The 21,999-nt window shown below is 65.9% G+C and overlaps 1 protein-coding gene across 1 annotated transcript in view; it reads left to right on the top strand.

The window, feature by feature from the left end:
* Sdk2 (sidekick cell adhesion molecule 2) overlaps positions 1–21,999 on the top strand; it is a 144,996-nt gene that overhangs the window by 87,148 nt on the left and 35,849 nt on the right. Inside the window, exons 20-34 of the mRNA XM_077801289.1 lie at positions 87–185; positions 571–762; positions 1,938–2,059; positions 2,359–2,468; positions 2,547–2,697; positions 11,724–11,961; positions 12,597–12,712; positions 13,671–13,860; positions 15,271–15,369; positions 16,302–16,496; positions 16,932–17,133; positions 17,739–17,842; positions 18,302–18,372; positions 19,786–19,921; positions 21,241–21,297. Of these exons, the coding sequence (XP_077657415.1) occupies positions 87–185; positions 571–762; positions 1,938–2,059; positions 2,359–2,468; positions 2,547–2,697; positions 11,724–11,961; positions 12,597–12,712; positions 13,671–13,860; positions 15,271–15,369; positions 16,302–16,496; positions 16,932–17,133; positions 17,739–17,842; positions 18,302–18,372; positions 19,786–19,921; positions 21,241–21,297 (2,082 nt within the window). The remainder of the gene's footprint in view (positions 1–86; positions 186–570; positions 763–1,937; positions 2,060–2,358; positions 2,469–2,546; positions 2,698–11,723; positions 11,962–12,596; positions 12,713–13,670; positions 13,861–15,270; positions 15,370–16,301; positions 16,497–16,931; positions 17,134–17,738; positions 17,843–18,301; positions 18,373–19,785; positions 19,922–21,240; positions 21,298–21,999) is intronic.

Below are 21,999 nucleotides of genomic sequence, written 5' to 3'. Positions count from 1 at the left end.
GCCCCACCCGAGCACCCCTGCCGCACCGCGGACTGTCCCTGGATGGTGGCTGCACTCCGGTTCTGACGGACCCTCTTGGGGAGCAGTGCCGGGGCCCGTGGGACACCTGAGCTTCAGTGACATCCTGGACACCTCGCTGAAGGTCAGCTGGCAAGAGCCGGGGGAGAAGAACGGCGTCCTCACAGGTAGGCCCAGGTGCCCCTCTCCAGGGTGCAGACGGGCCAGGAGAGGCCAGCTCTCCCTCCCCCGGAGCGAGTCCCCACCTGGACCCCGAGGCCCTCTCCAGGGAGGCTCTGGCACCTCTGTCTCCGGTCCATCCTGGTGGTTCTGTCCCAGATCCTGGGGCCCTAGAGGCCTCTGGGCCTCAGGGGGCTGCCGTGAGGACGTGCCCGCTCTAAAGCAGTGCCCGCCCAGGTGGCAGCCCACCAAGAGCCTAAGGCGAGCAGCTCCCAGCTCCCTGGGCCCCACTGTTCCCAGCGTGGCGGGAGCCGTCGAGCTGGCGGGAAGTGGGAAGCCCAGCGAGGGGGGCTGAGGGTCCCCCAAGCTCAGGCCACCACGGGGCTCCCCCAGGGTACCGCATCTCCTGGGAGGAGTACAACCGGACCAACACCCGCGTGACCCACTACCTGCCCAACGTGACCCTGGAGTACCGCGTCACGGGCCTCACCGCGCTCACCACCTACACCATCGAGGTGGCTGCCATGACCTCCAAGGGCCAGGGCCAGGTGTCCGCCTCCACCATCTCCTCCGGGGTTCCTCCAGGTAGGTGGAGCCGGCCCTGCTGGCCTCCCGAGAGGAGCCTGCCGGGGAGCGCCCTGCCTGCGGGAATCCTGGCGCCCTCCCCCAGAGCCCTCCCAGCCCTGTGGTCCCGCGACCCGGGGTCCTCCCCTGAGCAGGCTCAGCCCCTGTGGTCCCAGGTCTGTAGGTGGAGGCCCTGGCCCACGGCACCTCCCCGCAGCTCTGAACAAGGCGGAGGCTTCGTGTGCCTCGCACCCCACATGCCCGGCTCCTCATGAGGCCGTGGCCTCTCTGATTCAGGGGATTTATCACTGACACCCAGAAAGTCCAGCTGGCTTCCAGCCACGGAAGGGTTGGCTGGGCAGGGAGGCGGAGCATGGTGGGTGGACATGGAGGGCAGTCTGGGGTCCAGTCTCAGCTCTGCAACCTGGAGCAGCCCAAGTAGCCCCCCCGTGCCTCAGTTTCCCCATCTGTGTACCTGGAGAGGTGGGCAGACCACCCTGTCATGGTGTCCATGTGAGGAAGGCTGGGCAGTGGGACCTGACCAGAAGATAGCTGAGACACTAGGGCTTCTGCACGACGTAGGTCAGGGAGACTGATTTCTGTAGAGCCCACTAAGGGGCCTCATATACATCAACCTCGTCCAGTCCTCACAACGACCCTGAAACAGGTGTCATCATCACCTCCACTTTACTAAGGCACAGAGAGGTGGGTAACTTGCCCAAAGATGCACAGCCTATAAGTGGTGAAGTTGGATTCAAACTCAGTCCACCTCCAGGGTTCCCAGTTGGCAAATAGGAGCTGCCTCCCGCCCCACCTGTCCCTCTCACCTCCTCAGCACTATTGAGTATGAAAGGCTTTGTAAGGGTGGGGAAGGATGGGTCCTGTTTGGTTTCTCCTGAGCCAGGCTTGGTTTTGTGCTGCCCCTGACTCCCTCCGAGCATCTCACTCACACCCAGATCTGCCAAGGGTGGCCTCTGGCACAGGTGGCCCTGGGAGGTCCCCTTAGTCCCCAGCCTGTCAGTTCCCTGCTGTCATCATGGCGCCCCATCAGACACCCCGTGTGGGCCACACCTCCCCTGGGACCTGGGGCCTCTCAGGAACAGAGGATGCACAGCCGGCTCCTCGCGAGTCTCTCCACGGGGAGCGGCGCCCCACGCGCCCTCCCCACGCGCCCTTCCTGCCTTCCCCTTTCCTAGAACTCCCAGGAGCCCCCACCAACCTGGGCATTTCCAACATCGGGCCCCGCTCCGTGACCCTGCAGTTCCGGCCGGGCTACGACGGGAAGACCTCCATCTCCCGCTGGCTGGTGGAAGCTCAGGTGACGCCTGCTGCGGGGCTGGGGTGGCGGGTCGGAAGCCCACGGTGACTCGCTCAGGGCGCAGACCCGGGCACCACCTCCAGGGGTTCTGCTGGGCGGGGCCTCAGCCGCCATCCCTGGCCCCGCTCCGGAGGCCTCTGCGGTCCCATTCGGGGGCCTGGAAAGCTGCTGGCCCCAGGCGGCACCCTCGCGGAGCCCTGGCATGGGGACCAGGACCTCCCCTGGGCAGGGCTGGTGCGCACAGGCGCTGGGGCTGGGGCACCCCATCTCGGCGCGGCTAAGGGTCGCCCCTCTTCCAGGTGGGTGTGGTCGGGGAGGGCGAGGAGTGGCTGCTGGTCCACCAGCTCAGCAACGAGCCCGACGCCCGCTCCATGGAGGTGCCCGACCTCAACCCCTTCACCTACTACAGGTGAGGTGTGGCCGCGCGAGGCCCTGGAGGGAGGGGGGGACGGTTGGCCAGTCCTGCTCACGCCCTCGCCCCACGCAGCTTCCGCATGCGCCAGGTGAACATCGTGGGCACCAGCCCGCCCAGCCAGCCTTCCAGAAAGATCCAGACCCTCCAGGCGCCCCCAGACATGGCCCCGGCCAACGTGACCCTGCGCACAGCCAGCGAGACCAGCCTGTGGCTCCGCTGGATGGTGAGCCCCCCCCCATCGGGCCCTGGGGTGGTGGGTATTCCCTTGACCCCCACCCTGTAAAGCCGTCTTGGCCTCAGAGGGGGCCTGCAGAGAGGACCTATCCGCCTTCTCCTGGCTTCTTTTTTTTTTTTTTTTTTTACTTTTTTAAAAAATATACTTTTTACTTCTGTAGATAGACTGCCCGATAATCAACCATGGCTGAATGAGCCAACGCCCCCCAAGTGAGGGAGAGGCCAGAACGCTTTTTACTGAGCACTGGCCAAATGCACATTTAATCATTTCAGAAACTATACAGAGGACACGTTATCCTCCCAATGTATAGCTTAAAAAAAAAAAAAAAAAAAAAAGCAAGGTTCAGAGAGGTTATGAACTTGCCTTGGCCACACAGCTCTCTCTCTCTGAGGGTCTGGATTGAACAGTGGGTCTGCGCTTAGTCAGAGAGTGAGCACTTGCTGCTGAGCGGGAGGGGGCCAGGGAGATCATGAGGCTGTCACCCTGCTGGTCCTACAGGAGGCAGCGGCATGACAGCTGGGGCTCCCTCTCCTGCCAGGTGCTTCATTCAGAGTCAGGCCTTGAACCTCAGCAGGCCTGTGGCAGCACACTGAGCTTGGTCCCCAATTAGCAGAAGAGGAAACAGGGACAGAGTGAGGTTGGCAGCCTGCCCAGCACCCTCACACCCTCCCATACCCCCTACTGGGGCAGAGCGAGGTTCCCCAGCTGCCCAGCACCCTCACACCCTCCCACACCCCCTATGGGGCAGAGCGAGGTTGCCCACCTGCCCAGCACCCTCACACCCCCCACACCCCCTACTGGGGCAGAGCGAGGTTCCCCAGCTGCCCAGCACCCTCACACCCTCCCACACCCCCTATGGGGCAGAGCGAGGTTCCCCAGCTGCCCAGCACCCTCACACCCTCCCACACCCCCTATGGGGCAGAGCGAGGTTGCCCACCTGCCCAGCACCCTCACACCCCCCACACCCCCTACTGGGGCAGAGCTAGGTTGCCCACCTGCCCAGCACCCTCACACCCTCCCACACCCCCTATGGGGCAGAGCGAGGTTCCCCAGCTGCCCAGCACCCTCACACCCTCCCATACCCCCTACTGGGGCAGAGCCAGGTTGCCCACCTGCCCAGCACCCTCACACCCTCCCACACCCCCTATGGGGCAGAGCGAGGTTGCCCAGCTGCCCAGCATCCTCACACCCCCCATACCCCCTACTGGGGCAGAGCGAGGTTCCCCAGCTGCCCAGCACCCTCACACCCTCCACACCCCCTACTGGGGTAGAGCCAGGTTGCCCAGCACCCTCACACACCCCCACACCCCCTACTGGGGCAGAGCGAGGTTCCCCAGCTGCCCAGCACCCTCACACACCCACACCCCCTACTGGGGCAGAGCGAGGTTGCCCACCTGCCCAGCACCCTCACACCCTCCCACACCCCCTACTGGGGCAGAGCGAGGTTGCCCACCTGCCCAGCACCCTCACACCCTCCCACACCCCCTACTGGGACAGAGCGAGGTTGCCCACCTGCCCAGCACCCTCACACCCTCCCACACCCCCTACTGGGGCAGAGCGAGGTTCCCCACCTGCCCAGCACCCTCACACCCTCCTGCACCCCCTACTGGGGCAGAGCGAGGTTCCCCAGCTGCCCAGCACCCTCACACACCCCCACACCCCCTACTGGGGCAGAGCGAGGTTCCCCACCTGCCCAGCACCCTCACACCCTCCTGCACCCCCTACTGGGGCAGAGCGAGGTTGCCCACCTGCCCAGCACCCTCACACCCTCCCACACCCCCTACTGGGGCAGAGCGAGGTTCCCCACCTGCCCAGCACCCTCACACCCTCCCGCACCCCCTACTGGGGCAGAGCGAGGTTGCCCACCTGCCCAGCACCCTCACACCCCCCACACCCCCTACTGGGGCAGAGCGAGGTTGCCCACCTGCCCAGCACCCTCACATCCTCCCACACCCCCTACTGGGGCAGAGCGAGGTTGCCCACCTGCCCAACACCCTCACACCCTCCCGCACCCCCTACTGGGGCAGAGCGAGGTTCCCCAGCTGCCCAGCACCCTCACACCCTCCACACCCCCTACTGGGGCAGAGCGAGGTTGCCCACCTGCCCAGCACCCTCACACCCTCCCGCACCCCCTACTGGGGCAGAGCGAGGTTGCCCACCTGCCCAGCACCCTCACACCCTCCACACCCCCTACTGGGGCAGAGCGAGGTTGCCCACCTGCCCAGCACCCTCACACCCTCCACACCCCCTACTGGGGCAGAGCGAGGTTGCCCACCTGCCCAGCACCCTCACATCCTCCCACACCCCCTACTGGGGCAGAGCGAGGTTGCCCACCTGCCCAGCACCCTCACACCCTCCACACCCCCTACTGGGGCAGAGCGAGGTTCCCCAGCTGCCCAGCACCCTCACACCCTCCCACACCCCCTACTGGGGCAGAGGGAGGTTCCCCAGCTGCCCAGCACCCTCACACCCTCCACACCCCCTACTGGGGCAGAGCGAGGTTCCCCACCTGCCCAGCACCCTCACACACACCCACACCCCCTACTGGGGCAGAGCGAGGTTGCCCACCTGCCCAGCACCCTCACACCCCCCACACCCCCTACTGGGGCAGAGCGAGGTTGCCCACCTGCCCAGCACCCTCACACCCTCCACACCCCCTACTGGGGTAGAGCCAGGTTGCCCAGCTGCCCAGCACCCTCACACCCCCACACCCCCTACTGGGGCAGAGCGAGGTTGCCCACCTGCCCAGCACCCTCACACCCCCCACACCCCCTACTGGGGTAGAGCGAGGTTCCCCAGCTGCCCAGCACCCTCACACACCCCCACACCCCCTACTGGGGCAGAGCGAGGTTCCCCACCTGCCCAGCACCCTCACACCCTCCCACACCCCCTACTGGGGCAGAGCGAGGCTCCCCACCTGCCCAGCACCCTCACACCCTCCACACCCCCTACTGGGGCAGAGCGAGGTTGCCCACCTGCCCAGCACCCTCACACCCTCCTGCACCCCCTACTGGGGTAGAGCCAGGTTGCCCAGCACCCTCACACCCTCCACACCCCCTACTGGGGCAGAGCGAGGTTCCCCAGCTGCCCAGCACCCTCACACCCCCCACAACCCCTACAGGGGCAGAGCCAGGTTCCCCAGCTGCCCAGCACCCTCACACCCTCCCACACCCCCTACTGGGGCAGAGCGAGGTTGCCCACCTGCCCAGCACCCTCACACCCTCCACACCCCCTACTGGGGCAGAGCGAGGTTCCCAGCTGCCCAGCACCCTCACACCCTCCCGCACCCCCTACTGGGGCAGAGCGAGGTTGCCCACCTGCCCAGCACCCTCACACCCTCCACACCCCCTACTGGGGCAGAGCGAGGTTCCCCAGCTGCCCAGCACCCTCACACCCTCCACACCCCCTACTGGGGCAGAGCGAGGTTGCCCACCTGCCCAGCACCCTCACACCCTCCCGCACCCCCTACTGGGGCAGAGCGAGGTTGCCCACCTGCCCAGCACCCTCACACCCTCCCACACCCCCTACTGGGGCAGAGCGAGGTTGCCCACCTGCCCAGCACCCTCACACCCTCCCGCACCCCCTACTGGGGCAGAGCGAGGTTCCCCAGCTGCCCAGCACCCTCACAGCCTCCCACACCCCCTACTGGGGCAGAGCGAGGTTGCCCACCTGCCCAGCACCCTCACACCCTCCCACACCCCCTACTGGGGCAGAGCCAGGTTGCCCACCTGCCCAGCACCCTCACACCCTCCTGCACCCCCTACTGGGGCAGAGCGAGGTTGCCCACCTGCCCAGCACCCTCACACCCTCCTGCACCCCCTACTGGGGCAGAGCGAGGTTGCCCACCTGCCCAGCACCCTCACACCCTCCCACACCCCCTACTGGGGCAGAGCCAGGTTGCCCACCTGCCCAGCACCCTCACACCCTCCTGCACCCCCTACTGGGGCAGAGCGAGGTTCCCCAGCTGCCCAGCACCCTCACACCCTCCTGCACCCCCTACTGGGGCAGAGCGAGGTTGCCCACCTGCCCAGCACCCTCACACCCTCCTGCACCCCCTACTGGGGCAGAGCGAGGTTGCCCACCTGCCCAGCACCCTCACACCCTCCTGCACCCCCCACTGGGGCAGAGCGAGGTTGCCCACCTGCCCAGCACCCTCACACCCTCCACACCCCCTACTGGGGCAGAGCGAGGTTGCCCACCTGCCCAGCACCCTCACACCCTCCCACACCCCCTACTGGGGCAGAGCGAGGTTGCCCACCTGCCCAGCACCCTCACACCCTCCACACCCCCTACTGGGGCAGAGCGAGGTTGCCCACCTGCCCAGCACCCTCACACCCCCCACACCCCCTACTGGGGCAGAGCGAGGTTGCCCACCTGCCCAGCACCCTCACACCCTCCTGCACCCCCTACTGGGGCAGAGCGAGGTTGCCCACCTGCCCAGCACCCTCACACCCTCCTGCACCCCCTACTGGGGTAGAGCGAGGTTGCCCACCTGCCCAGCACCCTCACACCCCCCACACCCCCTACTGGGGCAGAGCGAGGTTGCCCACCTGCCCAGCACCCTCACACCCTCCTGCACCCCCTACTGGGGCAGAGCGAGGTTCCCCAGCTGCCCAGCACCCTCACACCCCCCACACCCCCTACTGGGGCAGAGCGAGGTTGCCCACCTGCCCAGCACCCTCACACCCTCCCGCACCCCCTACTGGGGCAGAGCGAGGTTGCCCACCTGCCCAGCACCCTCACACCCTCCCACACCCCCTACTGGGGCAGAGCGAGGTTCCCCAGCTGCCCAGCACCCTCACACACACCCACACCCCCTACTGGGGCAGAGCGAGGTTGCCCAGCTGCCCAGCACCCTCACACCCTCCCACACCCCCTACTGGGGCAGAGCGAGGTTCCCCAGCTGCCCAGCACCCTCACACCCCCCACACCCCCTACTGGGGCAGAGCGAGGTTGCCCAGCTGCCCAGCACCCTCACACCCTCCACACCCCCTACTGGGGCAGAGCGAGGTTCCCCAGCTGCCCAGCACCCTCACACCCTCCCGCACCCCCTACTGGGGCAGAGCGAGGTTGCCCACCTGCCCAGCACCCTCACACCCTCCACACCCCCTACTGGGGCAGAGCGAGGTTCCCCAGCTGCCCAGCACCCTCACACCCTCCACACCCCCTATTGGGGCAGAGCGAGGTTGCCCACCTGCCCAGCACCCTCACACCCTCCCGCACCCCCTACTGGGGCAGAGCGAGGTTGCCCACCTGCCCAGCACCCTCACACCCTCCCACACCCCCTACTGGGGCAGAGCGAGGTTGCCCACCTGCCCAGCACCCTCACACCCTCCCACACCCCCTACTGGGGCAGAGCGAGGTTGCCCACTTGCCCAGCACCCTCACACCCTCCTGCACCCCCTACTGGGGCAGAGCGAGGTTGCCCACCTGCCCAGCACCCTCACACCCTCCACACCCCCTACTGGGGTAGAGCGAGGTTCCCCACCTGCCCAGCACCCTCACACACCCCCACACCCCCTACTGGGGCAGAGCGAGGTTGCCCACCTGCCCAGCACCCTCACACCCTCCACACCCCCTACTGGGGCAGAGCGAGGTTGCCCACCTGCCCAGCACCCTCACACCCTCCACACCCCCTACTGGGGCAGAGCGAGGTTGCCCAGCTGCCCAGCACCCTCACACACACCCACACCCCCTACTGGGGCAGAGCGAGGTTCCCCAGCTGCCCAGCACCCTCACACACCCCACACCCCCTACTGGGGCAGAGCGAGGTTGCCCAGCTGCCCAGCACCCTCACAACCCCCCATACCCCCTACTGGGGCAGAGCGAGGTTCCCCAGCTGCCCAGCACCCTCACACCCCCCACACCCCCTACTGGGGCAGAGCGAGGTTGCCCACCTGCCCAGCACCCTCACACCCCCCACACCCCCTACTGGGGCAGAGCGAGGTTGCCCACCTGCCCAGCACCCTCACACCCTCCCATACCCCCTACTGGGGCAGAGCGAGGTTGCCCAGCTGCCCAGCACCCTCACACACACCCACACCCCCTACTGGGGCAGAGCGAGGTTGCCCAGCTGCCCAGCACCCTCACACCCTCCCACACCCCCTACTGGGGCAGAGCGAGGTTGCCCACCTGCCCAGCACCCTCACACCCTCCCACACCCCCTACTGGGGCAGAGCTAGGTTCCCCAGCTGCCCAGCACCCTCACACCCTCCCATACCCCCTACTGGGGCAGAGCGAGGTTCCCCACCTGCCCAGCACCCTCACACCCTCCCACACCCCCTACTTGGGCAGAGCGAGGTTGCCCAGCTGCCTAGCACCCTCACACACACCCACACCCCCTACTGGGGCAGAGCGAGGTTGCCCAGCTGCCCAGCACCCTCACACCCTCCCGCACCCCCTATGGGGCAGAGCGAGGTTGCCCAGCTGCCCAGCACCCTCACACCCTCCACACCCCCTACTGGGGCAGAGTGAGGTTCCCCAGCTGCCCAGCACCCTCACACCCTCCTGCACCCCCTACTGGGGCAGAGCGAGGTTGCCCACCTGCCCAGCACCCTCACACCCCCCACACCCCCTACTGGGGTAGAGCGAGGTTCCCCAGCTGCCCAGCACCCTCACACACCCCCACACCCCCTACTGGGGCAGAGCGAGGTTCCCCACCTGCCCAGCACCCTCACACCCCCCACACCCCCTACTGGGGTAGAGCGAGGTTCCCCAGCTGCCCAGCACCCTCACACACCCCCACACCCCCTTCTGGGGCAGAGCGAGGTTGCCCACCTGCCCAGCACCCTCACACACCCCCACACCCCCTACTGGGGCAGAGCGAGGTTGCCCACCTGCCCAGCACCCTCACACCCTCCCGCACCCCCTACTGGGGCAGAGCGAGGTTCCCCAGCTGCCCAGCACCCTCACACCCTCCCATACCCCCTACTGGGGCAGAGCGAGGTTGCCCACCTGCCCAGCACCCTCACACCCTCCACACCCCCTACTGGGGCAGAGTGAGGTTCCCCAGCTGCCCAGCACCCTCACACCCTCCCACACCCCCTACTGGGGCAGAGCGAGGTTGCCCACCTGCCCAGCACCCTCACACCCTCCCACACCCCCTACTGGGGCAGAGCGAGGTTGCCCACCTGCCCAGCACCCTCACACCCTCCTGCACCCCCTACTGGGGCAGAGCGAGGTTCCCCAGCTGCCCAGCACCCTCACACCCCCCACACCCCCTACTGGGGCAGAGCGAGGTTCCCCAGCTGCCCAGCACCCTCACACCCTCCACACCCCCTACTGGGGTAGAGCCAGGTTCCCCACCTGCCCAGCACCCTCACACCCTCCTGCACCCCCTACTGGGGCAGAGCCAGGTTGCCCACCTGCCCAGCACCCTCACACCCTCCACACCCCCTACTGGGGTAGAGCCAGGTTGCCCAGCACCCTCACACACCCCCACACCCCCTACTGGGGCAGAGCGAGGTTCCCCACCTGCCCAGCACCCTCACACCCTCCCGCACCCCCTACTTCACAGCAGAGCTGGGTCCCACCTAGGGAGTCTACCTCCCATCCACATCCCCGGCCACCGAGCCCTCTGCCTCCAGGTCCAGGGAACGCTAGAGACAGTCACTCCGCAGCCTCCTCTGTGCAGCCAGCCCCCAGAGGCCTGGGGAGAAAGGAGAATTCTTAGACCAAGGTGGGGGGCAACCCCGCCTCCTGGGCTGCTTAGGGAGCCAGAGCCCTGCACGGGAGGAGCTCATGAGGGTGCCTGCCTCTGCTGGGCCCACTGACCACCCCGCCTCGTCCCCACGAAGGTCTTCAACTCACTGTGCAAAACACAGCTTGCACGGACCTGCTGCACGGTGGTGGCAGGGAGCACAGGGCATGGCTGCCCGTCACCCTGGGTCACAGCCTGACAGATAGTGCCTATGGCTGTCACCTGGGTAGGCATTAGCAGTACTAGCACCAGAGAAGACTGTGGGGTCAGCCAGTGGCCTCCCTCCCCACCCCCGCTGGCCCCCCACTTCCACCTCCTGAGCCTCACTTGGAGGTTTCCAGATACTGAAAGGTCACGGGAGGGTGGGGAGCCGTGGCTCTGCCCTGTGGCCGGCGCCTCTCAGACCCACTTGGCGGTGCACACCCGTCACTTTCTGCAGCAGGTGGGGCTACACCCCACCTCGGGCTCCCCGACCCCTCGGTTCAGTTCCAGTGGTCTCTGGTCCACTTCACTAAGTGTCTGCAGAGGGTGGGGGTGTGTGTCAGCCACTGAGACAGGGCCAGGGAGGAGCTGGACTAAGTGGCTTCCAGGGTGGTGAGCTGTGGACCACGCATCCTTGGGAGGCCCTGGGGAGGCTGACCAAGAGGAGGGGACCACAGGTGGCCCAGCTCCACTCTGTCCAATACAAGGCAGTGAAGATCAGCTCTCAGCTGCAGGCCACAGGCACCCACCTCCTCTGCTCATCAGCACTGGCCAGGTTCACCAAACAACCCTGAGCCAGCGACCACGACCCCTCTGGCCTGGTGCTAATGCCTGAGGACAGAATCTCCCTTTTCTCTTTGGTGAGACTTGAACTAGCAGGAAGCTAAATATGCATCAGGAGAGACTGAGGTGTGCTGGATAGCAGGACTTCCTGGAAATGAGAGGGAATGTCCAGGGAATGTCCTCGCTGTGTGTCCGCTCCTCCCAGGGCAGCATAAGCTGAGGCCAGGTGAGTTAGGCAAGCGAGACAACCAGAGCCAAAGGCACTCAGTCTCCTAAACAGGACCAAGTCCCTGGGCAGGGGCGTAAGTTAGTCACATGCGAAGTGGAGATGGCCCTGCTCCTCCTGGGAGCCTGGAGGGGATAGGGGAGGAGATGGAGACACCATGTGCACCCCCAGCCGGGCCAGGGCAGCACCTCTGGGGGACACTGGCAGCCGGGACGGTGGGCCAGGTCATCCTGCAGGCCAGGACGAGGCCAGGCCCCGGGGTGCCGGGCAGTTCTCCCTGCCCAGTGTCTGGGCCTCACGGTGCTCTGCCCCCCCTCGCCACAGCCTCTCCCAGAGATGGAATACAACGGGAACCCCGAGTCCGTGGGCTACAAGATCAAGTACGGCCGGTCTGACGGCCATGGCAAGACGCTGAGCCACGTGGTGCCGGACCGCGTGGAGCGGGAGTACACCCTCGAGGACCTGGAGGAGTGGACCGAGTACCGCGTCCAGGTCCAGGCCTTCAACGCCATCGGGAGCGGGCCCTGGAGCCAGACGGTGGTGGGCAGGACCCGGGAGTCAGGTACCCCCTCCCGTCACTGTCCCTCTGCCCTCAGGCTGTCCAAGGGCCAGCAGGCGGGGACCGTCCTTGAGCAGCCTGAGCAGCGTCCCTCTGCCCAGTGCCGGGCAGACCTTCCCCATTGCAGGGGCAAACTGCCCCTGGCCACCCTCAGCGTTAGCCCTGACGCCCTGCGGTGCTGGAAAGAGCCCGAGATGGAGTCCAGGGAAGGGTCACCCTCAGAACATTCCAGAAACAGAACCAGCAGCTCCTTTGGGGCCTGCCCAGGGGTGACCCATAGAACAGGAGCCCCAGCCTCAGGGAGCCCTCGTGTCCACGCAGGTCACCACCGGGGGCTTTCTCCTGGCCCTTTACATGACCAGGAGCATCTGGGGCCTCCTGGTCCCTGTCCCCCGTCCCTCCTCCCGGCACAAGCTCACTGAGGTCAGTCAGAACAGAGGACAATGAGGGAGGCAAATCAGAAACCAGAACAGCATCTGGACAGGCCCAAACCAAAGACCTCAGAGCAGAGTGACCGCCGGGTTGTCCTCCGAGGGAGCTGGCCACTGGAGCAGCTCCTCCGCCCCCGGCCTGCTCCCCTCCCTCCACTGCAGAGGGACCCCGCTCAGTTCTCGCTCTCCGCTCCCTCCCTCCCTCAGTCCCGTCCTCTGGCCCCACCAACGTGTCCGCGCTGGCCACCACCTCCAGCAGCATGCTGGTTCGCTGGAACGAGGTCCCCGAGGCAGACCGCAATGGGCTGGTGCTGGGCTACAAGGTGAGTCTCAGGACCAGAGGGGGGGGGTCCCTGCACTGGGCACCAGCCTCTCCATCCAAGGTGTCCTGCCCCTGCACCCCCAAGGCCTCTGCCTTCTAGAGTGGATATGGGGTCTGCCTGGCTTCCGGTCAGCCAGGAGTCCCCCGCCCTTAGGGGTGGGGAAACAGGGCCAGGTCCTTAGGGCTGTGCCCCTTCTTCCAAGAGGCCACGCTAGGGGGCCCAGCCTCGCTCAGCTCTGTCTGTATTCGTCAGGTTTTCGTTACTGTAACAAAGCACCCCACCCGGGACAGGTTCGCTTATAAAGAGGTTTGTTTAGCTCGCAGCTGGGGAGGCTCAAGGACATGGTGTCTGCAGAGGCTCTGCTCTGGTGAGGGCCCTCTCAGCTATGTCACATAGGTGTCTCAGCTGGCCCCAGCAGGAGTTTGCTGGAAAGGTGATCACGTCTTAGTCACCTCTGGGTACAGGAAACTTGGGAGAGCTGAGCAAGGCCAGGCTCGGGCCTCTGTGACAGTCTCCTGTGGAGCTCCCAAGGGGTCACATGAGAACTACGTCAGTCCTGCCTGAGGTCAGGGCACACCCCTCGAAGGTCCCGTCAGGCGGGGACTCAGCACCCATGCCTGGGCCCTCGGGAACGAAGCAACCCCAAACCGCAGCTGCTCCAGCCTGACCTGGGACCTGGCAGACTCCTTGTCCCGCGTGTCCCTCCTCCCGTGAGCCTGAGGAGGCCACACTCCCTCCCAGCCCGTGTGCCCACCCGAGGCTCCTCAGGGGCCGTCCAGCTTTACAGCCGCGCAAGCCCCGGGTCCCGGCCCTCTGGGTGCACAGCTTTGCCGTCACCCTGGGCCCCCTGGGCCCCCTGGGTCACGCAAGGTGCCCCAGTCGGCCTGCTCCGTCCCCACACGGCCTGCTCCTGGGCGCGAGCCCCTCCTGAGGTCCTCCCTGTGCCGGGCCCTGGCAGGTGATGTACAAGGAGAAGGACTCGGACTCCCAGCCCCGGTCCTGGCTGGTGGAGGGCAACGCGTCCCGCAGCGCCCAGCTCACGGGCCTGGGCAAGTACGTGCTGTACGAGGTGCAGGTGCTGGCCTTCACGCGCATCGGGGACGGCAGCCCCAGCCACCCCCCCATCCTGGAGCGGACGCTGGACGATGGTGAGTCCAAGTCCCAGCGAGTGGGGAACGCCGGCTGGGGCCACCTTCCTCTGCCCGTCCGGCCTCACCCCGGGATCCCGCTCTGCCCACGGGAGCCATGGCCTCAGGCTCCTCCTGTGGGGAACGGTCACTAGGGGCTACCAAGTCTCTGCAAGGGGACACTGATCACAGCCTGCGTGTCCCTAAGGAAGAAAGGACGGCGTGAGGATGGGCGGAGAGCTGGTCCTGTCTGTTGGTCTCTCTCCAGGCCAGTGTAGGATTGGGGACTGTGCACCTGTTTGATCTCTGTCTAGCCCGGGGCAGGTTTGCTTGAGTGGCGTCTGTGAAAGGGAGAGTCTTGGGTTTTCCAGGGCAGGAGACTCCTGGTTCTCTTTCCAACAAAGTCACAGGAGCCAGTCCTAGCACTCGTCCCTCCAGCAAAGCCCTGGGGCCAGGCGGACCCACGGGTCCTGGCCCCTCCCTCTCGCTCGCCCATCCTCACGCCCTGCCCACCACAAAAATGCCCAAATGCAGACAGGAGTGTGGGAGGAAGCCAGCACCAGGTGTGGGTCCTCTGAAGTCATAAATCAAGCTAATGGACGGTGGAGTTAACTCTACCCTGTCCTCCTGCCTGGACAAGTCCATGGGTACAGTGACCTGGAGGGCCAGCTTCAGGCTTGGAAACCTGGGACCTCTTGGCGTCCTGTGCTGGGAGGGAGCATCACCCCCACACACCCCCACCCACCTTCTTCCCACCACACCCCTCAGTCTCTATCCATACCCCCCAGAAGAGCTGTCCTGGGCCATGCCTGGGTTCGAGGGTACAGTCTGCCCTCAGGGGGTGGCTCTGAGGATCTTGGATGCATGCTTGGGGTGGTCTGAATTCCAGACCGAGATCTAGAGAGACAGATGTGCAGGCTCAGGGTGCTGCTTGCTTACCATAGCCCTCCAGCCACCCCCCATAGTGGACGGAAGTCAGAGCAGGGGCTTCTAACCCAGACCAGCTGGCACGCAGCTCAGCGCCGGCGCTTACCTAGTACAAGCAAGGCCCTGGTTCCGCCCCAAGCACTGCAAAACATAAGTCAATAAAATCTAAAGATGAAGACCAGCCCCAGGCCAGGGCCCGTCTGCCAGGTTCTAAGGGTGTGCACAGACCAAGCTGGAGCGCTGGGTGCAGCCAGAATCACCTGCTGGGAGGGCAGGACCCTCACTCCACCTTCTATACACCCATCTTGAGGACAGAAGCCTCCCCGAGCTCATTTTGTGTCACTGGTCCCTGACCGGGTACTAGCCCGAGCAGCTGTCCATAGCGCTCACTGAGCCGCACGGAGTGACCCTGGTCCCCCTCCACCCGCCGGTCTACTCTGCTGCAGCTGGACATGCTTGAGGCTGAGCAGAGCCTGTCAGCCTCTTCCCCTGTGTCCCCTCCAGTCCCAGGACCACCCATGGGCATCCTGTTCCCGGAGGTGAGGACCACGTCAGTGCGGCTGATCTGGCAGCCCCCCGCCGCCCCCAACGGCATCATCCTGGGTAAGCCCGGCCCCTCCGGAGCCCCGTCTGCAGGAAGGAGGGGGAGGCACGTTTAGTGATGGCGAGAGGGGAGCAGGGGCCACAAGTGTCCGCGGCCCTTGAGAGTGGGACCCGAGTCTCGCTTCCCCGGCTGCAAGTTCCTGCCTGTTGCATGATCTGCTGCAGGACAAGATCAAGTTCAGACCCCAAGGACACTGGCCGGGGCCATGCCTCCAAACGCCAGTCCTCAGCCTCTGAGCACCTCGTAAACCTCCACGGCTGTTCCCTGGGGGGGCCATGGGATCCACTGGCCGGTCCAGCCCAGCCATGCTCACAGCTGGGCCTGCACCCGGGAGGGAGGCCGCAGACCAGAGGCCCACTTCCCGCTCCAGGTTCCCTGGACACACACTCCCAGAGCTGAAGGCAGGGCTGAGCAAGTCCACTCCCCTGTGGCCTCTGCACCCTCACCTTCACAGGGGTGGCTTGCCAGGCCTGGTGGCCCACAGGCTTCTGGGGTCCCAGCCACTGGGAGCTGAGCAGGAGGATGTCCTGAGTCCAGGGGCTCCAGGCCGGCTGGCAACGTAGTGAGACCCAGTTTCTAAGAAATTAAAAGTGAAACAGAAACTCACACGTGCACACCCACAGACGGAGGGTGCACTTTGGGGAACCCCACGCCTCACAAGACAGCAGGGCCGCATGCCCTTAGCCCAGAGACCCAGGCTGGAATCCAGCTCGGCCGCTTCCCAGCAGGCTCGGCCTCCTCTCGGGGCTGACGTAGGAGCCCAGGCACTGTTCACACCCCCAGTCCACACTCCCCCAGGGCCACTGAGGTTTGTAAGTGACCCCAGGGCTCCAGGCAGACAGGGCCCCGCCCAGCGCCCAAGAGCAGACACTGCTGAGGCTGAGGAGGGAAGGACCTGCCTCCAGGGTCGCCCTCTCCCCCTGGCCCACAGCCTACCAGATCACGCACCGGCTCAACGCCACCACCGCCAACACCGCCACCGTGGATGTGCTGGCCCCCAGCGCCCGCCAGTACACAGCCACCGGCCTCAAGCCAGAGTCCGTCTACCTGTTTCGCCTCACCGCCCAGACCCGCAAAGGCTGGGGAGAGGCCGCCGAGGCCTTGGTGGTGACCACCGAGAAGAGAGGTGACCGACCGCCCAGGGGGGCCGGGGAGGCCTGGGTGGGGGGCAGCCAGGTCCTGGCCTGGAATGGCGAGTGAGCTCCAGCCAGGTGGGTGTGGCACACCTGCCATCCCAGCACTCGGAGGCTGAGGCAGGAGGATCGACAGTTCAAGGCCAGCCTGGGCAATTTAGGGAGGCCCTAAGCAATTGATTGAGACCCTGTCTCTATATATAAAGGGGGGACTGTGGTGTGGCTTGGTGGTCAAGGGCCCTGGGTTCCAGGAAAAGGAACGAAGGACACGGGTCTGGCCCAGAGACACCCTCCTGGGACTCCGGCAGCCTGGCAGGTGCCTGACCAGAGGCAGAGGTGCTGGCTACAGGGTGGGGACCCTGCAGGGTCTGGGCGCATGGAAACGGGGTAGCACTGCTCATCTGCCCTGCCCCTCCGCCGCCTCCCAGACCGCCCGCAGCCCCCCAGCAAGCCCACCGTGCAGCAGGAGGACGTGAAGGCGCGCAGCGTGCTGCTGTCCTGGGAGCCGGGCAGCGACGGGCTGTCCCCTGTGCGCTACTACACCATCCAGACCCGCGAGCTGCCCGGCGGCAGGTGGGCGCTGCACTCGGCCTCCGTGAGCCACAACGCCTCCAGCTTCACCGTGGACAGGTGAGCGGGTCCCCCCAGCAGGGCCACTGTCCCCCGTCGGGGCCACCTCTTTGGTACTTCTGGAGCCTGGAGTCCCCCCTTCAGGAGGAGGAGCCTGCAGCCCTCCGGGCGACTCTGCCAGGGCCGGCTTCCCTCCCGACTCTGGCTCTGGGGAATTCCTGGTGGCTGCCTGTCTCCTCCCACCTTGCCTCTCCTCCTGTCCACCCTCCATCAGGAACACATTCACTTGCTGGGAGAGGAAATGGACCTCCAGAGGCCACTCTGGCTCTCCCTGGAGAGCCCCGCTCTCCTCAGCTCCGGGCTCAGGACAGGAAGGGCCGTCACCCGGAGGGAGGTCTGGGTGGCCTTGTGACTGCCTGGGCCCCCGAGCTGGGCCTGGGGACCCGTGGCTTATCATTGCAGCTAAAGGGCCCCCGTGAGGCATGGCCGGGGTCTTGGTCCAACTTGACCCCTCTGTAACAGAGGTCCTTTCTGAGCCTCAGTGTCCCCATCTGTCTGGGGGGTCTGCCCCGCTTCCCTGAGCAGAGATAGATCAGTGGGACTGTGGCTGGACAGGGTCTTCGGGGGTCCTCCATCACTGAACCCCAGCCCTCCACCCCCCACAGGCTCAAGCCCTTCACATCCTACAAGTTCCGAGTGAAGGCCACCAATGACATTGGGGACAGCGAATTCAGCCAGGAGTCGGAATCACTGACCACCCTGCAGGCCGGTCAGTGCCTCCTCCCCAACTTGGGTCTCTTGCTGTTGCCCCTCGGCTGCTTCCTGGCACTTAGGGGCCCCTTCTGGGGGGTGGACAGGCCATGGGCTGCTGGGCCCTTCCACCTCCCGGGCCGAACCCCCAGGTGGTGAGGGCCGGAGGGGCCTTTGCCAGGGGCTCAGGTCCCAGACCCAGCCGGACATTCACATGCATCCTTCAGATGTCTCGCCAGCTCCTGAGGAGGCGGCAGGGGCAGCCCAGGAGGCCTGTGGCTCTCGGGCAGCGTGGAAGGCTCGGGACCGTTGGTCTGGGCTGGGTCCCTCTCTCCCTCTGCACTGGCCCTTCGTTCTGCGGAGGTTGGGTCGGTGGGCACACGGCGGTGACTCAGTCCACTGTCGGTGGAGTCTGGGCCCCACGGCTCCCTAGGGCTGAGGCTCCAGCCCCCAGAGCCACCTGTCCGTCTCTCCACAGCCCCCGAGGAAGCGCCCACCATCCTCTCGGTGACACCCCACACCACCACCTCCGTGCTCATCCGATGGCAGGTAGGGGCAGCAGCGGGGGGCTCCCAGGGGGACTCAGACGCGCTTCGCCCTGGGAACGGAAAGCCAAGACCCTCCAGGGCACCTGGGGCCCCGGGTTCTGTCCCCCAGAGCACACGGAAAAGGCAGACCCCAGCAGGCTGTGCCGGTCACAGGACACTCTGCACACCCCACACACCTGCTCCACTCTCCAGAGACACCAGGCAGTGCCAGCACCCCGTACTGGTGGCGGGGATGCAGGAGGGGACACACAGGGCCCCAGGTCACACAGCTTGTGAGTGGCAGGGTCAGGTTTATAAACCCGTGTCTTCTAAATCCTTGGGCAGAAAAGTCCTTGGGACTCCCAGGATCCCTCAGGTCCCCGGACTCAGCAGCCAGTGCAGGGTTCCCTTCCACGGGAGCAGGAGCCCACTGTGCCCGTGGAGGAAGCGCCCCTCCTCCGTTGCCCTCCGGCTGCCTGCTCTTTAGAGGGCACCGCTGTCCTGCCAGGCCTGGGGAGGATTCTGGGCAAACCTCGCAGACCAGACGGCCTGGGGGTATCCTGCCCGTCAGGACCCTCCTGCGCCCTCTGCAGGCCAGCCAGCTCAGCAGGTCACCCGCAGACCCCAAGGTGGCTGCCTCTCAGGACCAGAGGGGCGGGCACCAGGTTGTGCCCGTGTGTGGCTGAGGCACGGGCCCGCAGAGGGGACACGTCCTTCAGTGGGAATGCCCTAGTACACCCAGGAGCAAGGGACAGGAGGGGCCAGAGCAGATTGGGGCCAACGTGGCGAAGGGGGCAGAGAGGTGCTGGCAGCAGCCAGGAAAGCCATTAAGGAGCCAATAAAAGGCTGAACCATTTCAGCAGGTTTTGTAAAAGAGGTGTCATAAAAAAGTAGCTCCCATCTTCTCTGGAAGCTTCTTCTCCAACTCAGCTTGGACAGGAGCAGAGAGCAAAGGAGAAAATGATGGAGGGGGATGGGGCAGCACACATGGGCACTCACCCTCCCCTGTGCCGAGGAGCAGGGAGAGGGCTCCGCTGGCAGAAAGTGCTGGCCAGGTAGTCAGGAGGGCTCAGCAGGCCTGGGGAGAGCCGTGGAAGGGCTTCCTGGCCAAGGAACGGCTAGGACGTCCAGAGTTGTACTTCCAGGGCTGTGTGATCATGAGCAAGTGCCTTAACGTCTCTGAGCCTTGGTTTCCTTCCCTGTTGGAGGGAACTGCATGGTGGTTCTGGCCTTTCCCTGCCTTACAGGGAATGCTGGGTGACTCAGCCGCCTCGTTGGAAACGCTTTGCGAATTAAAGATGCGCCATGTTAATTTGATTTCTTCATGTTGAGGCACAGCCCTCCCTCTGGGCTGCAGGAGGCATGATGGGGGAGAGGACGGCGTGGGGTGAGCAGCGACCCGGGCCCCACTCATGTCTTACCCCCTTCCCCGCAGCCCCCGGCTGAGGACAAGGTCAATGGCATCCTCCTGGGCTTCCGCATCCGGTACCGGGAGCTGCTCTACGAGGGGCTGAGAGGCTTCACTCTCAGAGGCATCAACAACCCTGGGGCCAAGTGGGCGGAGCTCACCTGTGAGTGACATCTGAGGGCGGGGCACCCTCCTCCTGCTCTGGCCCTGGCTTCCTGAAGCCCCCTGACCTCGCCCTGCCTTCCTCCCGTGTGCCTTGTCCTGTCCCCACTTCTCACTCCCTGTTGACTGAGCACCTTCTACACGCCCCAAGACCCCGGGTCACACCGTGATGGAGACAAGGTCCCTGCCTCTTGGAGTAGCCCAGAAAGAGGGGTCTAAGGCCCTGGGCAGGGCAGAGAGGGAGGCCGTTCCAGGAGACCCCGAGCAGGCGGGAGGGACATCTGAGCTTCCCAGGTTAAGGAGGCCAAAGGGACAGAAGCCAGGTCACTCCCCAAGAGCGGCTTCCAGGGCCCCTGTCACCTCTAGGGAGTCCCTGCCCTGCCCTGGGCCCTGGGGCTGCAGCCTGTGCCCACAGGAGCAGGAAGCAGCAAGAGGCCCTTGGAGGGCCCAGTGAGAGACCCTGCAGGGCCATCAGCAAGGGACACCAGGGTTGGACCTATGGGTTAGGAGGGTCGCTTTGGTGGCTGAGGGTGATGACTTGGCCGGGGGACGGGGGCCAGGGGCAGGGAGGCCAGTGGAGTCTGTTGCAGTGAAGTAGCCAAAGCAGGAGGCTGAGCCAGGCTGGCAGGGGGGGCGCAGCGGGCGGCCAGTCTGGAGAGGACGCGGCGCGGGTGTCCCCTCCGCAGGGCTCCACAGGGACTCATGGAGGGTCAGGGGAGCAGGCGGGGCACAGAGGACCAGGGTACCAGGAGGCCTGGTGGGGCCACTCGCCAAGAGAGGGGCCTGGGACCCGCCCGACCCCCGAGCCCCCCACAGGCCCCACACACGCCGTGTCTCCAGTGGCCGTCAGCAGAGCACGCCAGGTGCAGCCCTAGCAAAGGAGCCTGAGCGCAGAACCAGAAGCACCGGGTCCAGGGGCTGGTCCTGGCCCCGCTGGACGGCCTGGCTGCGGTCAGCTCGTACTTCCTGGTAGTAAAATGGTTTCTGGTTCATCTGAGAAAACTAACGACCCCGGGATTTAAATGTGGTTTTCCAGGGGCTCTACCTGGAAACAGGAGAGCGGGTTGGGACTAGAGGGTCCCCAGAGCTGTCCCCAGGGACGCCACCTGGGGCTCCAAGGGGTCCTCGTGACCCTGGGCCAGTGCCCCCGGGACGGGGCAGCGCTGACCTCTTCCAGCAGCACTGCCACCCAGGCCCCCAGGAAGGCGCAGCTCTCCCCGCTCCTCGGTGGCCCTCCTCCCCTCTCGGCTTCCTGGGGGCGGGACGTGGCACTAACCTCCTCTGTCTGCTGTCTCTGGCCCCCCTGCCCGCTCCCCGTAGCCTTGTACTCCGTGCGGAACCTGAGCCGGCCCAGCCTCACGCAGTGCGAGCTGGACAGTAAGTCTTGCATGGCAGCCCTGGGGCGGCCCAGGCCTCCTCGGGACGGGGAGTGGGTCCTGCAGAACTCCCGCCCCAGGCCCAGGCACCCCGGGTGCCTGAGGAACAGGACCACCCTCCACACAAGTGACTCAAACCCAGGACGCGGGAGGCCGTTACCAGGCGGCCCACCCGTCCCTGTTGGGTGTGGGCTAGGAGCCCGCAGCCTCCTGCAGATGGGAGATGGTGCAGGTCTACAGTAGGAGCTCTGGGTGCCGCTGGGCAGGTGGGCAGGTGTCCACCGATGCTGCCCAATCCGTCCAGTTTGAGGTGCGTCTCAGCCCGCTGTCTCCCCGCCCCAGGCCGCTCCTGCCCTGAGCGGGGCCCAGCCACCGCTCCCCCTGTGCCTGCCTTTCCTGAAGCCCCAGCAGGGATCTTCCCCAGGCCACTCTCACGGGGCCGGGTGCGGGGAAGCCACACCTGTCCAGTCCAGACGCCTTCAACTGTCCCCCTCTGCTCCACGGGGCCCACAGGCTGCGCGGTGGTCAGCCAGGAGACTCCCCCAGTGCCTAGAACTTCCACCTGGGGAAGGGGGAGGGGAGGGAGCCGGAGAGGGAGGGGTGCAGAGGGCCGTGCAGAGTCTCCCACCCGGATGGATGGAGCCAGCTTTGCCAGGCGTGTCCCCCCCCAAGCCCCAAACTTGGCCAAACGAGGGGCTTCCCA

Source organism: Urocitellus parryii, chromosome 7, assembly GCF_045843805.1.
Source record: "Urocitellus parryii isolate mUroPar1 chromosome 7, mUroPar1.hap1, whole genome shotgun sequence".
Lineage (NCBI taxonomy): Eukaryota > Metazoa > Chordata > Mammalia > Rodentia > Sciuridae > Urocitellus > Urocitellus parryii.
This window is presented reverse-complemented; position numbering and strand designations above follow the sequence as displayed.